At 35.1% G+C, this 19,346-nt stretch overlaps 1 protein-coding gene across 1 annotated transcript in view; it reads right to left on the bottom strand.

The window, feature by feature from the left end:
* Nucleotides 1-19,346, bottom strand: part of LOC143238590 (SWI/SNF-related matrix-associated actin-dependent regulator of chromatin subfamily A containing DEAD/H box 1 homolog) — a 144,169-nt gene that overhangs the window by 49,650 nt on the left and 75,173 nt on the right. The window contains exons 9-10 of the mRNA XM_076478952.1: nucleotides 19,095-19,230; nucleotides 380-517 (exon numbers count right to left, since the gene is read on the bottom strand). Coding sequence (XP_076335067.1) covers nucleotides 380-517; nucleotides 19,095-19,230 — 274 coding nt within the window. The remainder of the gene's footprint in view (nucleotides 1-379; nucleotides 518-19,094; nucleotides 19,231-19,346) is intronic.

Here is a 19,346-nt window from a genome sequence, read left to right as displayed (position 1 = left end):
AAAGCATGTAAAATGTATCAAAAAATATTTACAATATTACATTATTATGACAAACGTGAATTTCACTGCTAAAAAAGGACTAACCAAAGCATTTTATTCAATGTGTATGATGACCATAAGAACACTATAATATTAATAATCACGATAACAATTTATAAAAATAATAAACTCAACAGAACATAACAATTTATAAAAATAAAATGGTATGTAGATAACTAAATTAATTTTAGAAATTACATTAAAACCAATACGGTAGAACTTGAAGTAAAAATAAAACACATTTAAATGAAACATTATTAGCATTATATGAAACTAAGAAAAATCAGTTTTATTCTTATCAGAGTTCATTACTACATTACATACATATAAATATACTCACACAAACAGCTGAAAACATTTGCTTCACTTGATCGATTTTCCCATCAAACATGTGAGGCATGACAAAAATAAGTAAAGACATCAGTTCAATCAGGTTGTTTTGTAGAGGTGTTCCTGTTAACAGAAGTCTATGCTGAGCCTTTAAAATATAAAAAAAATATTTTATTGCTAAATTAAGTACACACAAAAAAACAGTACAGCTCTTACTAATAAAGCTCTATAACGAAGGAAAGATAGAAAACCTTAAATGAGACTATTAAGTGAATAAATAAATTTTGATTATTAACAGATAAATATATGTACAATTTATAATTTAAAAGTTTACAGAGATATGTTAATAAGTTTACACAAGTAAAACTTAATGTTATTCTTTAGCATTGATTGTATACATACATGCCTGTGGTATTCAAGTACACTGATGTCTTAAATAAAACCAATAAGTTCCCACAAAAAGTCTTGTTCCGGACTGCTAAGCAAGAAATAACTCGAATTAACTGGTCAAGCAATTAATCATTAAGAGTTTGTAAGAATCTCCACCAACTGTTAGAGTTGACAGACTGCCCCTCCACTGGCAAACCCTCTCATAAAAAGCCAATGTTATGCCACCACTGCCTTCTTCCTAATCCTCTAACTTTTTACTGGTTTTCTGTAGGTTCATCAGTAATATACAGCTTCAGCCTCTTACCAGGCTTTTATTTCTGTTATACTACTGGTTTGTTGTAATAAGAGTCACCCATTTGATGACATACAAACTCTGGGTGCTAACTGTTGCAGAATACAGCAAAGCTACATATTCCTGTGGACATTGCAGTTACTCTAGAATGGAGAGAGAACCATACACCTGATATACTGTTAGCCATATTTCTCATCTAAACATTAAAGGACTGGAGAACAACCACATGATTAGTACTTAATTGTGTGGAAAAGTAGGTGGTCATTCCAATAAATACTTAAGGGTTAACAAACCATCAAGCATACACTTTACAGTCTGAAACATAAACTATCCTTTCAACCAAATCATATGGTGAAGTGTGCCTCTTCACCACTCCAAACATTCAACACAACTGTACAAACAACTGACTGCTGAAGATAGCTTCTTGATCCACATTGGTTCCTACATGTATTTTAGAGTATGAAATCCATTGTTGTGTTGAACTGTATCAACATATTAGCTAATAAATAAGTTTCAGCCCACACAATGAAGTAATAATGATCATCTATTTTTCAGTCTCAGGTTGAAGAGAACTATCTACAAAGAAGAACCTATCACTTACTATGCAGCTTTTCATTGGCATAACCAGTTTTCTCCTTCAGGAGGAGCAATGGATAGTGTTTATGCCACCACTTTACACCTTTTTTATATGAATGTGACCAGAAAAATTGTAATCACACTGATGGTAATTTGTGATGTACTCTGGTGCTCTCCATTTCTTGCATTATGTAATGCCTAACGAATTTCCTACCATAAAGTTCTGGGTCCATCTGATGCATCACAGGTTGGATACTGTGTCTCAGTGGTTCATAATGATGATACAGTAAGCCATCCTATACTTGTAACTGACTACAAGTGCTCTTCAGTACTATATTTGCTAATTTGTGATGACAAGTAGTGCTCAAGTTTTTTCTCTCCTACTTTCTTAGATAACAACAAATGTTGTTAATATTCAAAAATCACTGTCAGCAAAGAGGATCAGATGTTCTGCTTTCATATTTAATCTGTTTTGAGGTATAATTTTATACTATCAATTACCACAGTAATTAGTCATTAATTTTAGCTATGTTTTGGAATCAGCAAAAGAAATGACAGAGTAATTTCAAGACTGACAACTCAACACTGCTATATTACTTAAAGGTAGTCTCCCTTACTTTATAACCTTTATTTTTTCATGAAAATAAACAATGGAACAATACTTAAGTTGCTATATAATGATATAAAGAGACTGCTTTCATATAATGGTCAGCTGTTATACGATGTCCACTTTCAAAACAAATTACCGTTTACAAGGCGTCAACTTTATAAAAGGCAATTACAAGTACTTTTAAGATGTTCAAGCATCAATATGAAATTTAATACACAGAATCTGTGTGTGTGTGTGTGTGTGTGTGTGTGTGTGTGTGTGTGTGTGTGTGTGTGGGTGTCCACACGCGCGAGCTCATGGCATTTCATCTTACAATAGCCATATCTATATAACGGCAACTCAATCAATGAGAAAATAACTGAGAGCTAATATTTCAAGACTGCAAATTCAAAACTAGCCAAATGGTCTGTAATAATCATATAATAATAATACTTATAAATTCCCAATTACCTTCTTCTAAAAAGGTATGTTCACTGTTTTGTCATTTTCTGTGAATTCTGGGATGTTCACTGTACACAATTAACTTTATTATGTTCATTCATAACTACATGATTACTTCAATTACCTACAATTAAATTAATACATTAATGCACAACATACCAATTTCTACTGTTTGTTAATTTTGTTTTTCATAAGATGCACTGTTAATTAAACAAAAATTATCAATTTAAGGTATTATAAAAAAAAGTTATTGTTTTCCTATGCTGAAAATGTATTTCCAAAAGGTGCTTACCCCTCTTACAAGATTAGCTATTTTTGTTCAGTACTGCCCTTGTATAAGAAAAGGTTTGCTTATACACTTGACAAGCCTTCTGCTACCTCCTATTGGAACAGGATGTTTCCAACACATCTCATGCTAATCAACATGCGTCACCTCTCAACTAATAGGAGCATAACAAGTTCATGTCATGCATATGGCTTCCTCTACACTCCTCTGTCAAACTTTGAAGTGATAGTTGGAAAGAAAGGTTTTAAGTGAGAAGATGCAAGTACCTACCTATCAGAAATGTATTTTCAGTACAGGAAGATTATAAAATCTGATAAAGTACTTACTGATGGAACAACAGAAGTACCCCCCAAAAGTGTTTGAAGGGTAAACTGATAACAAGAGAAATAGATCTGAAGATCAGAAGAGGGGAACCACACCACTTCTAAACCAAGTATATTCTTTGCCCATGTATAGCATATATAATACATAAGAGTAAAAATCGTGAGCTGCAGAATGACTGAGGTGTGGTGGATTGCACTTGGTAAGTCAGCTACATTTATGCAAAGGCAGAATGAAGAAAATATTGTTTTTACCTCAAACCCAAAAATCAGGGATTAAGACCAGCACCAATTACTGGTATGGCACAAGAATCATCACCACTTCATCAGTATTGGAACTGTCATCTGGCAGTGTATACAAAATGGGTATTGGGGGCCAAATCACTCAGTAAGGTGATGGTTGGTTGATTGTTTAGTGTTTATTGGCACAAAGCAACTGGGCTATCTGTGCCAAACAACTGGTAAAAAGTAAAATCAGTAAAATATGTAAAAAGGAATCATGCTAAAAATTAGTCTAATTTTTGGATTAAACTTGTAAATAGAGTTAAAAAATCCAATGGCCCTTAAAAAAATTTAAAAGCACAACTGAGGTGGACATTATCACCCTCACTAATACACTGATCAATGTCAAAAGTGAACAGACAGTAAAAATGTTTAAAATAGTGCTGTTGCTCTCAATCGTAATGACAGCATGACAGTAAGATGTGTGCCATTGTGACTTGAGTGCCACATAGATCACACACTGGTGCATCAGTACCACATAAAAGAAAGAGGTAAGTTAAAAAACTGTAACCAATGCATAGCCTAGCCAAAACAACTTCCTCCTTCAGACCCTTACAAAAGCAATACAAGGTTTGAACTGGAAAGGTTTATTATCATGTTGCTCACTCCAAGTGGACTGCCAAATGGCATGGAGCCAAGCCTTGAATACAGAGACACAGTCCATGTATGAGATAAACAGAACTGTGAAAGTACCAGAGTAGACTGACTTAGCTGCAATGTCAGCAAATTTGTTCCTGTGAATACCAATACGGCATGGTATCCAGAAAAACTGAAAAGAAGTACATGATAGAGAGAAATGGGCCAGTCAGTTATGAATATTAATGAGAATAGAGCGAGAACTGACATGAAGCAATTCCAGGGCTAACAGAAAGCTAAGTGAATTGGTATAAATAGTACAATTTTTGTACTGCATAGCTTCTATGTGATCCATAGCAAGAGAAATGGCTGACAAGTCAGCAGCAAACACAGAAACTGTAGAGGAGAATGTGGGCTCTGCCGTGGTTTGCTGTGATTCAGTTGTTGCACAGAGTCACCTGATTTCAAACCATCTGTATAAATGGGAATGGAAGGATGGTTTTAAAGATGTTCTGCAAATATAAGGCAATACTTCCGATCAGGAGTATCTGCCTTCTTCAGATGACTCAAAAAAAGGTCACATTTGGGGATAGTAATGAGCCATAGTGGGATGGGCTGATCTGTGGATACCACTATGTCATCAATGTTGACCAGAGACAGATTCAATTCATCCAACTGTGACCAAAGAGACCAAACAGAACAATGACAAACTGTCTATTTTGAAAAAGCAAGACCCACTGAGAAAGGAAAACACAACCCCAGATGGGATGCTATGGTAAAGATTGAAGTTTTGGAGCATTCAGTAAAGACAGTTGCAAATGGCAGAGTGTAGAGGAGGTTTAGACTGGAGAAGTGTGGAAAGCCCCTGTGCAGAACCAAATCCCTCATGGTGAACAAGGTCTAACATCTTCAAGCCTGAGGTTCTGACAGAGCCATATACCAGAGACTCATAGTCAAGTTTCAATCGAACAAGGACACAAGATTTTAACATAGAACATCGATCTGCTTCCCAAAAGGTTGAAGAGAGGACACAGGGGATGTTCAGTGCCCTTGTACAATTGACATGTAGCTGCTAAATATGCAGAATAAAGGTCAGCTTACAGTCAAAGATAAACCCCAAGAACTTTGCCTCAAGTACCACAGGAAGCACAACAGCATCAATATGGAGTTCAGGACTAGGGTGAATATCTAGTTAATGGCAAAAGTACATGCAAACAGTTTTGAAGAGAGAAAGGTTAAAACTGTTCACTGTGGTCCATATCAGTAAATGCCCAAGGGTAGTCTGCAGTTACTGCTCAATAAACCTCATGTTTGATGATTGACACAAGATGTGTAAGTTGTCAACAAAGAGACCATTTGCAACTGTAAGGGATAGTTGTCCACTGCTGGCATTAGTCTTTATAATGAAAAGCATGACACTCAAAACACAGCTATGAGGGACTCCAAGTTCCTGTGGGAAAAAACGGGAAAACGTCGGACCCACATAGACCTGAAATCGCCAGTTCATTAAAAAAATGTTTAATAAAAAAAATCATTAATTTTCCAAGCAACCCATACAAGTGGAGGTCTTGCAAGATGCCATATCTCCACACTGTATCATAACCTTTCTCAAGGTCTAAAATAGAGAACCAAAATGTTGTTGCTTGTGAAAGGCTTCCGTGATTGATGTTTCAAGTAGAATCAGGTGGTCTATGGTGGAGGGCTGTCTTCAGAACCCACACTTAGTGGGTGAGAGGAGGTTGTTTGGAACCAAACAAGATGAACCTTAATCATCCTCTCTAAGATTTTACAGAGACAGCTCTTCCAAATATGTAATTGAACAGTAGTTCAAAGGAATCTTGGGATCCTTCCCAGGTTTAGGAAAAGGGAGTGCAGTGATATGGCACCAAGCATCAGGAAAAACAAACATTCTCTTGCCAGATTTGTTGAAAAACAACCAGAAGAATAGCAAGAATAGCAGGAGAGAAATAGTGCACAGCACAACCCCTCCCATCAATACTAACACCAAACCACAAGGGATTATGTCCATTAAAATCCCCAACTAGTAAAAAGGGGGATGGTAACTGCTCAATGAGGGCATCAAGACCTGACTGATTATAGATCTCTTCAGGAGTCAGGTAGAGATAACAAATAGTGGTGGTACAACCCAAGGAAACACAGATGGCTACTGCCTCCAAGGGTGTATTAAGTGACAAAGACAGGGTAGGCACATGTTGATCAACCAGCAATGCCACCCCACCATGCATTCATTCATCACACAACCTGTTGTTTATGTACAAAGAAAATTGCCAAAGGGTGACTGTATCAGCAATTTTCAAAAACATTTCCTGTAAGAAGAGACATGTGGAATGGCAAGAATCAATCAAATTCTTAGTGTCATCTATATTTGATCAAAAACATCAACACTTCCACTGGATCAGCATGGTCATTTTTATTTATGTGAAGGAGAATGTGACAGGGAGACCTTCTGTTTTCAACCATGTTTTTTTTTTCTTTATTGGACAAAGGTCAATTGATTTCCATGGATCCTGCATTGGGTTAAGTAAACAGGTCTCTGTCTGTTAAGAAAGATTCCAATGACTGAAGGTATGAACAAATAGTTGATTTACTTCTAAGGGCTGCAGAAGAGGATGGACCTGAAGAAATATTTGAACCTGGAGAAAGTGGAATTGGACAGTTACTGGTATAGAATGGAAGGGAGGTAGACATAGATGCTTCAATTTTTTTAAATACTGAGAGCACAAGATTTTTAAGATGTTTTGCAAATGACTCTGTTGGAGGCACGGAAAGATCTGTCTGCTCTCCCATTGTGGCAGTGGAATGTAGTGCAGCAGCATATGTCCGAGATGGAGTTGGGGTCAATAATTTATAAGCTTCTGGGTAGGTGATATTATTTATAATCTTTAAGCATTGTAGCTCTTTTTCTTCTACTCATTTAGGGAAAATATTGAGTAAGAGGGGTGTGAGCCACTACAGTTAACACAGCATGGTTTCAAGTTGCACTAATACGTGTCATGGTCTTTACCACCACAATGAACACATATCAAAGAAGTACAACATGATGTTTTTACCTGCTTTAACCATGGCAGGAAGATATGGTGATGTAAATGTTAATATCAAATCACTGGTAGGGTCCATAGTTCCATCTTTACAAGTGAAGATTTGGCACACCACACTTAATGTCTTAGCTGGAGAAATCAGCAAGGATCTCCAACTCAGGAAAGTTCTTTAAATCCCTCTCAACTATAACTCCACTGACAGAATTCAAAGTTGCATGGAGAGTAACCTCAATGAGTATATCCCCAATGGCCTACGATTTCAACAGGAGTTTGGTATGTTATGACAAAGATTTTTCCATCAAAATGTCTCTAAAATGCAACTTCTTTACTGACTTTGGAGTAGCCAGTAAGTCCCTCTAATCTTTTTTGAATAAAAAATGGAGCCATCTGCCCTGAGAATTTATCAGATAAGGAATGGATAATGAAAAATCGAGGTGCAGAATCTGGCTGTGATATTGACTATGCAATAGTCATCCATGCGTGGTTGTTTTCCAATTATCTGTTGTTTTTTTCAAATTTTATTTATGCTGTTAGAAAGAAAGGTATCCATAATAAAAAAGCTGCATTTCAATGCCCACTGACATAACCCACTATGAATCCCTACAAGTGGATGCACTACAGTGCCAAACAAGGCCACAGCAGCAATGCCAGAATTTCATGAGTAAAATACCCAAACATCAGCATCAGATACAATGTCCACAACACCCATTTAGAACATCCAACACAGATACTTGGTTAACCCTAGCCCAAGTGGATCAGCCAACTGACCCTAGGGGTAGCCTAGTGGGATATTAGGGTTGGACCCCTTAACCATCAGGATCCTCTCCTCCCCTTCACAGGTTGCAATGCACAGCAAACACATGGGTGGATGTTTTGATCCCAGAGCAGGTAAACTGAAATAACATAACCATCTGGGAGGTCTCCTCACCATGTACAGGAATCCACACTAAGAGGGTTATGTGAAAGTAGTAATAAAATTATATCATCCCATAAGGTAACAGCTTAAATTTCATGTTTGTGTAAATAGTATTAGGAGGCAACATCAACTACAAATGTGATGGATCGACTCCAGTGGTTGCGAAATGTGATATGAAGGCCACACCAATTAGCAAAGTGATGGTTCAATTCCCATGGACCCCATGTTGAATCTACACCAGCAAAACTGTTTTAATATTTTCCTTGTGGAACTCATTCAAGAGTAAAGCTAACCAAACTCTGAAGAGTGGCCACAGGTGGTAGACAAAATCCAGACGAGAAAGAAACCATAAGATGATGTAGACAATAGGAAATGAACAAACAGGGAATGGTGTACATGTCAGAATGTAGAATCTCCTGCACTGGATAGGGAAGACAAGAAGCAAGGAAATAAATAAGGTGTGGAAAAGGATTACCAGAACAAGTCTGGAAAGAAGAAGCCATTCAAACCAAAAGATAAGACTTAAATGGTACAGGGAAAGGGTGAAAATCAAAATGGAATGATGATTGTCAGCAGACAAAGGGAAATGAGATCATGTATCCAAGAAGGTAGGAAAACTGGCTCAGAAGAACAAAGAGCCCTGACAGGACACATAAGCTGATACAGACCAAGTGAAGAGTACAGATGGGAAAAAAAAGGAAAAAAAATAGGAGAAAAGAAGGAAGGGCTCTCCTGAGCTGTCAGGATCTGAGGAAGGAGGGGCAAAACAGATAAATGAAAGAGAGGTAGTAACAGAAGGATATATGAAATGTCAATGGAAAATAAATCCAACCATCAATGGTCACAGGTTAATAGAAAGAATTATGTAGCATGGGAGAGATGTAACATTGAACACTAGAAAGTGGTTCAAATAGAGGTAAAGTAAGAGAAAGATTGTCCACATAAATGCTTCAACCTGGAAGGGAAACACACCAATGAGGGCAATGCAAGTTGAAGAAACACACAAGTACGTGAAGAACAGGGGAAATAGAAACACTACAATATTGAAAAAATGAATGGCATGGACTAGAGAGAGGAGAACAAAAACCCATGGTTGAAAAGCCACATGAGAAATTTTGCCACAAAAGTCAGGACAAACTGGTCAGTGTGAAACCCCGAGGCAGTATACCAACAGTGGAAAACTTGCCACTTACATTATACCACCTATAAAATGGACAAATGGAGGTAGCTGACAAAGAAGTAACTTGATGTGTGAAATCAGATCATGTGAAAACAGAACATGAAAGCTGAGATGTAAAACATGTGAGTGATGTCTATGAAGAAGGGAGGGAGAAACAAAAGGAGATGAAGAACAATGCGAAGAAGAGCAGTCAACATAACCTTGGAAACCAAGGCTGATCTGGACAATTGAAGGCAACTATAACAAGATGACAAGGAGCAGAGTGGTCAAGAAATTACCCAGTGAAGTAATCATATGAATGGGTGCACATAATGATACTTCTGTGATCAAACAAGGCTGAAGGTATCAACTCCCATAGTCAATGGATTAGGTATAAGTGTTCGAAAGAGAAAGAACTTGGAGTACAGGCCCTATAACAAAGACATCCACACACAGAAGTTCCCACTGATAACAAATAACCTTAAAAATGAGGGGATCTCTCAGTGGGATACATCCAGATGGATCAAGAAAGATTATTCAGGGCCAAATGGAAAGCATTCTGTACAGAACATGTAATAATGAGAATGTGATATGAGCATCCTCAGTAGAACAGATTCAATTACCAAAACATTATATATCTGGATCAGTTGTCTCCAAGCTGTATGCTATATGTGCCACGGTCACAGAATTGGCCAAAGAAATCATCTCAAGGCAGTTTTCAATGAGGAGAAGAGAACATACTGCAGTGGTTCCCAAACTGTGTGCCATGGTGCCCTGGGGAGCCACAAGATATTTCAAATTTTCAAGGGAAACACAACGATATCTACGTCTGTAGGATACCACACAAACTACTAGCTCAAGGTAGTTCACAGTTTTACCATTACATCCTGCTACATTCCTTTCAATGACGTTCTAAAATGTTTGAGATAAGTTTTTGTTTACTTGTACTTTTGGTTATGCCAGTAACTTCTCGAACTTTCTCATTTCTTAGATTTTGTATATAAATACCTGTTGTCTCTCCAGGTCCATCAATAACTGAAATAACTGAAGGGTGTTGTGATCAAGTGTCTGCAAGGTATAGCAAAGTTCAGTGAATTATTTTTAGTCCTTGTGCATAAAAATGGAAAGATTTTTGAACTTTAATAAGAAATGTGAGAGTAAAGAAAAGTATGGCAAACCACAGACCAGTGGCAAAGTTGTGAAGAAATGGAAATATCAAAAATATGACAATAGTTATCTAGATTTTGGTTTTACTTTGTTAATCATGAAGAGTGTCTGCAGTATATTATGTCTAAATGTTTTGGCTCCAGAGTGCATGCTTCCAAGTAAACTAAAACGCCACTTAGAGAGCAATCATTCTAACATGGCTAGTAAATCCTGATTATTTTACCAGAAAGTTAAAAGAATTGAAAAAAACAAATAAGCAAATTTTTGAAACAAGCATCAATACCAAGCATCCTACAAGGTGACATATAGAGTCGTGAAATATGAAAAGCCTCACAACATCGCAGAAGAACTGATTTTACTGGCTGCAGTGGATATGGTGAACATTGTGGTTGGTGAATCTGTGGGAAGACTACTTTCAAAGGTGCCTTTATCCAACAATACTATCAGTCATAGAATACAAATGATTTTTAACTCTTGCTCTGGACATCTTTTACTGTGCATTACAGAAATATTTTGTGTCTTACATTCACAATTTTATTATAGTACTTTTTGTTTGTCATAAAAATTAGTATAGCATCAAATATTAGTGTAAAATCTATATTTTAATAATATACAAGTTTTAAATTTCTAATTCTGGAAGGCAATATTAAAACAAATCCTGAATTTCCCTTGTGTGACCCATGTGAGAAATTTTCTCTAGGTACCTTTTCTTCAATATTTTATCTACCACCTCTCCAAATAGTATGAAACTAAATGTAAATTATTCAGTATAAAATCATCAATGCTCAGACAAATAAAAATTGTTACAGCCTTCAATTTTTTGGTCACAGAGCTATCAAACAAAAAAATCAGTGCCCTGCTGCCACATTCACCTGTTATATCTTCCCCTCTTGGATATGCTAATAGTTCTCTCAAGTTTAATTATACATTACCTATAACCAACAGAAAGTCAAGGTTTACATCTATCAAGTGACATACTGTATAACGTTGTATCCTGAAAAGATAAGTATCAATTTCACTTACAATACATAGTTCATACCATGGGAAAGTTCACAACTAGCTTGGATAAATTTCTAATGGTGTTTATTGCAAACTTAAAAACCCAGAATATTTTTGAGAATTGGGGAAAATTGTCTATTACATTATGTAATACACGTTTTGTTTCTGGATAGTATGTGTTATTTCTTAATTGCTTATGTTGTAAAAATAAAAAAATGGCCATTATTCCCTTCAAACTTTACTTTTGTGATCTGGATAATGAAATTTAGAAATTAACCTATTTTCTATGTAAAAATGGGCAAATTTGCACATTTTCATTTTCATAAGGTCTAAATAAAACATGAATCAAGATTTACATGTATTTATACTAAAGTTATACAAAAATGAACAAAAATGTTTAGAAGTGAGTAGTTCTTCATGATTTGCGACTGTAATGCAAATCACTTTCCTGTATCAGCCCACAAATAAAGTCTCTCATCATGTTTTCATTATATGCTCCTTGGTAGCTGTGTTCAAATTCCAGTATATCTTGGAGAAAGCACTTGCCTTGCTCCTATGAGTATGATCCCATGTTCTTCTTGAATTTATCAAGATGAGTGTCAAGGATATGGACTTTCAGATACATCCTACAGCCCATTTTGCTGTAGTTCTTCACCACAGCATATACCAGTTCCACATAATTTGTGGCTTTGTGACTGCCCAAGAAGCCCGAACAACTGCGACAAAGCTGCCCCAAGCTTATTTCTCCTTCCAACTGAGCTTCTTGCGGAATTCTATGCACTACAGAATCTTCTTTATTTGCAGTCCAACAAAGACACCAGCTTTGACCTTTCCCTCAGAAAGTTCAGTAAAAGTCTCCAAGGTACTTGAAGGCTGCAGACTCCTTATCAAGAGCTATGACAAATTGTTTCATAAGACCCAATTTGATGTGAAATGGTGGGAACAACACCTTCTGGAGGTCCACTAGTGGCTCACACTTGACATTGTGCCTCCCCACAGAGAACTCAGTCCGTTGTGATCAGTGCTTCTTGTTGTAGTGCACTGCAATGTCCCTGCTGTCCCAAAGGCAAAGATAGCAGGGAAACTTGGTAAAGCCTCCTTGAAGATCCATCAGGAATGCCACCATTTTGAAGTCTCCACTAACCTCCAGCCATATTCATCATACTTCAATGCTTCTAGCAAGGTATTAATGCTGTTGTATTCCTCTTTGAGGTGCACCAAATGAGCCAGGGGAAGAGACGGATACTTACTGCTGTTATGAAGCAGCACAGCTTTGAGGCTTCTGGATGCTTCTAGAGAATGCTTGCAGCTTCTTGATGCCATCTCTGATAAAATCAAATAGGTCTATTTGTTCACTTAGGCAGCTAGAACTAAACTGAAGTGGTGAGCAGTGAGCCCCTGTATAAATATATATTATTATGGAAAGTTCTAGAAAATTCTAAAAGGTTTTTGAAAATTCTTGCAAGTTCTACAACATTCTAGAAAGTTCTTGACAATTCTTGTTAGAAACAATAAAAAAGTAAAAATTTTGTTACAGTGTTATTTGCATATTTAAGTCTATGTTCTTTGGTGCATTGTTTAATTAAATAAAAATTATTTAGTGTATTACTACCATTAGTATTTTAAAAAAAGTAGGGTTATCATCAACAATCAACAGAAAAAAAATGTTTGAGTAAGTACTTTATTTATTATTATATAAGTAATAAAATTTACAAAGATGGATCTTCTTAAGTTAGTTAAGATTAGATTAGATAAAATATGTAATAATAATATAATGAAAATTTTTCATGAGCAGCTCCTGGGTAATGTAATTGAATAGCGTAATGTGAGCTGCTGTTTCCCCAGTGATTTACAACTTATAATAGTACAGACAGTAATTTGATACAGTCCAAAGGGCAATAAAATTTAATTATAAATAGATGTGTACTGTTACAAACGTAAAGCTATTTAAGATAAACAGATGTAGCTTACGTTACAATTTGAAGCCATTCTGGAAAGCAAAAATGGGTATTCTACATTTATTTAAAATTTTGTTTGGGGTGGTTAGAGGTTGGTCAAACTAACCAATCCATATACAAATAAGTTAGAAAATATAAAAGATAACATTTTCCTAAATTGAGAATGGATTACAAATAATACTGACCTCCATTGACACTTATAACTTGTTATTTCTTGAACTTTACTTTGCCAATCTAAGCATTGATCTCACTTGCTCCAGTCTTTCTGAAACTTGACATTTTTCACCTACATCAATGCACCCTCTATAATGGTATCACATATAAGCATCTCACTCAGAGAGTATAACAAGATTTTTGAAAGTTATGCCATCTCAGTCACTAATACCAGCTCTTATTAGGGAGGAAGGGTGGAAATACATTTTCAAATTAAGAAAATGTTAACTATAAAAACATACCATCCACTGACACTTAATAATTATAATCCCACATTGAGTAGATGGAGAGGCCTGTGAGGGCATTATCCATTCAGAAAGCACCTGCATAGAACAGGAGTGTATTTGTGCATAAGTGGGAGAGCCATACTTCATTCAGCACAGATATGCTCTTCACCTGGAACGTAGTTATTGTATCAAGCATGAAATAGTACACGAGTAAACATCAAAACAGGCCAGCTCCAACCATACAGCTAAAGTTCCACAACTCTGGGATGGAATCAAGGGCTCTGAAATGCTATGTGATAGATATACTACTAATTGAATCTCAAACTGTAGCCATAGTGTAGTGAATTCCAAACAAACAGAATCAATATGAGAAAGTAAGCAACAAAGCAAACTTTCTCCTTCCCCTGATAAAGTTCAAAAGGCAACAACCCAGGCTCAGAATGATGGGATTGTGTCATTCTTACTCAACTGAGGACACAAAAATGGATAACTCCATGCTCAGAATTAAGAGGAAATAGTAAAACTCCTTCCAATAACAATATACTAAATCAACACTGGTTAAAGAGAAGGGCTATGCAAACCCCAATCAGATAGCATGGTGTAAAATCTAAACTGACATTATGAGTATATCCCCATGAAAGATTGTGTTGCTCCTTCCAACATGTAGGAAAATCATCCAAGGGCCCAGGTGGGAGGGTACCCAACTTTGTCTTCTTCTCCAATAATGGAGGAAAACACTCAAACACTCTGGAAAAAAAAGCTTTTGTCCACCACACCAGTAACTGTAAACTGGGTGTTGTAAGGACTTCCTAGTTCTACTAGTAGAATCTGGGGAGATAATATGCAACAGAAAGTCCTGAGAAAGAGTACAATATGTGAACCAAGTTCCCTAAATTTTTAAAAGCAAACTGATCTCAATTTATATATTCAGTCTGATGATTGGCTGGGAAAGGTTGGATCCCCTTTAACTTTACTCATTGTAGCCCACAAGTGGTGATCCAGCAGAATGTAGAAATACCATGTGGTCATTTCCTAGATGGTCTTATGGAACACCTCATTTCTATGGAGCCTGTTGCAACTGGTAGGAAGTATAGTTAAAGTGGTTGCTAGTTTGGAATTGAACTGATAAAACATGCCTGTCTGGGCTACACTTCTCACAGAGTGGGATCCAACAAAACAAAAAGAGGGTAATGGACCATGGAAAGGAAAAAAACAAAAGTAGGACAAAAATACTCACTCCTTATAATCTAGCAGACATTGTTAAAAAAGCCACATGGGGTAGTCAAAAATCCTCAGAAGAAGAAACTGCAATACAGTGTAAAATATGTTAAAGTACTGAGACAAGAACACATACCACATAGAAATATGACAAATTTGATGAGATGCGACTCTCAGAAGTTTCCTTGTTGAAAAAGAAAGATCAAAATAAGCAGAATGGATATTTGTGAATCAAACTCAAAGTCTCTGAGGATAAATCTTGGGAAACCAAAGCATCCCAATGAATACACAGTCAAGTACCATCACCTTGAAAGACATTAGTGAGAGCCACATACCACCTCAGGAGTCTGACAGGACATGACAAATGATGAGATTATGATTATTCATAGTAGTAAGAAGTAACTGGCAAAAGAATTGAGGAGAACAATTTATTTATTTCCCTGGCTACCAGAGATTTAAAAAGAAAGGAACTAACAGGGTATAGCAGGACCAAAATGGTGTGATCAGGTCTTGTGCAAATATAGTGCAAACAACTCTGACTTACAACATTCACATGCCAGCAACAACAAAAATAATCTAACTCTCAACACAGTTCTTGGTCAATTTGACTGACTACATGGCCTCTTTGTGCTTGTTTTAAATCATTATAAATATAATCCCTTCTAAATTTAAAATAAGTGTGTATTTCTTCACAAAATTTGTCAGTCTCTTTCAGTTAACATTATAGCTCTTTTACACAAAAAATCAATTATTTTAGTGAAGTATTTTTCATAAACTAAAACAGACTTGTCCTTGAATATAGAGTATTTGTTTTTAATAGTCTATGTGAAAAGTAATTTTCATGTTAAGATAAAAATAATTTTCATCATTTCAAGAATCTCATATTTCCTTTGTGTAATCCCTAATATCTAAATACCTTTCAAACATTTTTTCCACTAAAACTAAAAATTCCATTTGTTATTTTCTCTACCCTAACTCAAAACTGGATTGATCAATATGACCAACCTTGTAATCATCAAAAACAAATATTGAAATAAATCTAAATTACCCTTTTTTCTTTCTAAAATGACTACAGACTGTAACATGAAACTATATTAATCCATCCTAAGTAGTTTTAACTTATAGTATACATCCATTTATAATTAATAAATTTTATTGTTTTATTGCTCTTTTGATTGCCCTTTAAACCATGAATAACTACAGTCTGTGCCATAATAAGTTGTAAATCGTAAACAGCCTGTGCAGCTCACATTATGTTACTAGGACACAAGAGGTATAGTTGCACCCAGACTACCAACAGGATCCAAAAAATTTTAGAGGCCAACAACAAAGAAAAAAGCAAATAAGTGAAATCAATTTAATGCCTCTAGGACACCTGCAAACATCAAGGAATGCAGCCTCATGCAACTCGGAGAGGGCTACAGCAGGTACAAAAAAGCCTTCCAACAAGCTACTTACTCAATAAACCCCAACAACATTCAAGTTTTGGGGCAAAACATATCTCAGAGCAAGGATGAGGGTCAAACAAGTACAAGAAATTGTAATCTGTTCTAAGTGATCATAGGGTCTAGTCTGGAGTCTCACTTATTAAAAGTATATATAGTCTGTATAATCAAAATACACATCCACTTAACAGAGGTAAACCAAAGCATGCAAAGAGATTAATGAAAATACAAGGTATAACTATCCTGTCACATAATAAAACAGTAAATTTCACAGCCTGAATCAGCAATATCAATTGTAGGAGGAAAAACTAAGTCCCTTCCTCCAACCATTCCACTATCAAGAAAGGAGTAAACACAAAGGCAACTGAGGAGAGCCAAATTCTGATAAACCATATGGTACCAGGGATAGAGAGTACATTGACATAGGTGAAGAGTCACAAGGTCAAATACTGCCAAAGGCAGTTAAGTGGGGTATAAAAGACTGGAACAAGTGAGGCCAAAGCTTAGGTGGGCAAACTAATAGTGAAGGAATAGGTACCTATAAATGTCACCAGATAGTAATTATGTTTTCAATATAAAGTTTTACTGAACAAAATGTTTGCAATGTATCTAAAAGGTTTTAGGGATTACACAAAGAAATTTGAGATGAGGAAAAGTACCTTAAATCTTAATATGAAAATTATTTTCCACACAGACTTTCAAAACAAATTATTTTAATTTATTAAAAATACTTCACTAAAAATATGATTTTTTTTGTGTGTGAAAGATATATAATGTTAACTGAAACACTGCTATATTTTGTGAAGACATATATACTATATTTAAAGTTAGAATTATTAAATCAAAAAGACTTAAAATCAGTACAGAGGTCATATGGTCAGTCAAATTGGCCAAGGCCATACGAAGAGTTAACCCTTTCATGACAGGTCATGGATCAAAGACCATGTTATCGTCTTTCTTGACTTGCATTTAAAATTTTACTGAACTACTATTTTATGAATTTATGTCAATAACTTTAGAATTAAATTGTGGATTATAATTCAAATTTTAATGTCATATACAAGTTAATTTGTTAATTGAAAAGTAAATGTTAAAAGAACACACAAATATACATTTTAGTGAGTCACTTGGTATGTTGAATGCAGCACTGTTTAAAATCAGATATTTGTGACATCAAAATACTAAGTCTATAGTTTTGTACAAATTTGGAACTCAAATTACTAATATTAACAAGCTAGAATACAAAATAAGAACCTTGTATCTTTTTACTTTGTTGAGATAAAGTACTGAATCAAACACAGTAGCTCCATTCACTTCTTTCTATTTTTGAAACTGGTCCCTTATATACACTTACTTCAATACATGACATATGAATAACCATTTGACAGTTTGGAATGTCCCCCTATTTATTTTCTCAGCTATATTAATTTGTTCTTTCAAACCAAGTTTTCAAGTAGGTAGGTTGTGTTTTAGTCTGTTCAATATTTCATATTTTTCAAAGTCTAAAGACATCTTAGTTACTAAGCTTAATAAATTATAGTGGAACTCTAAGGTATTAGTATATTTATTTACGATTCTTTGGTTAATGAACTATATGGAACAAACTTTTTTTTTTTATAGGTTTTATATATATATCTTCCATGTGTGAAATTTTAAGAGGCTTAGCAACCTATGTCTAGCTGCAACCAAGCTCAAATGTCATAGTGAGAAGAGATAATTGTTTGCTTTACTTCTTTATTTATTGTTCTATATTTAACAAAAAAAATAAGTTTAATAATTTATTTCTAAATAATACTAATTTATATACTTATATAATGTATAATATTTGAAATGGTACTGTATATTACAGAATACTAGTTTACTTAAATATGACCAAGACAGGGAAAACTAAAGGTTAGTTTTATATTATTGGATACATAGTGCACATGCACTGCATCAATGCAAGTTAGGTAATGTTAGGTCAATATATATAAAAAAAGAAAATATATATAAATATACAGCATCATGAGACATAAGCTACTTAGACTAAACATTTGTATTTTCATGTTATAATATGCATTATGATTGTTTACAAAACTGGTCAAGTGACAGACCCCACTTAATTAGAGTATAGAAAATAAGAAAAGATACATCTTACTGAAAACAAACATTTGAAATGTAATTAGGAAGTTTCAGAGATTATGCAAATAATATCTGAGATTTTTGGGATGAAGAATAGTTTTTACTCATAACATGAAATCACTTTGCATTCAGACTAGTAATGAAACAGACTCAATATTTTCCACAGGCAAATCTTTAATAAAAAATATTTCATTAGAAATCTAATTTTTGTCTACAAAATGCTTGTAAACTTTACTAAAAGTCTACCAAATTTTGTGAAGACACACATACTGTATCAAAAGTTATAGTGCAAATACTTAACATGTGCAATGCATAGACGAACTCGCGTAAGTTATACCAAGCCTGTCAAGAAAGTGTTAATTCAAGTCTGCAATTTAGGATTCTTGAAATAAAAGTTCTTGGTGTTTTAACTCTGTCCACTTATTATAATAAAGACACTGTAGGAAAGACATAAATAATAAAAAGCTTACTTTGATTCTTATGAGGTGTTGGTACCTCTGACTTCTCATATTTTTCAGCATGTGTGCCTCATCAAAGATAACGTAGTTAAAGGCCAGCTTCTTGAACATACTTCTGTCTTCTGCACTACTAGTGATCATTTTGTACCTGGTAACAATAAACATTATTTGCAAATAATGATATTGGTAAAATATGTAAAAAAGTTGTTAATAAAAGCATTAGCTATTTTATTTGTATTAAATAATTTCATAATCATTATTTTA

The sequence above is a fragment of the Tachypleus tridentatus genome, chromosome 13 (assembly GCF_004210375.1).
Source record: "Tachypleus tridentatus isolate NWPU-2018 chromosome 13, ASM421037v1, whole genome shotgun sequence".
Lineage (NCBI taxonomy): Eukaryota > Metazoa > Arthropoda > Merostomata > Xiphosura > Limulidae > Tachypleus > Tachypleus tridentatus.
Note: the sequence above shows the minus strand (reverse complement) of the source record. Positions and strands in the feature narration are given on the sequence as shown.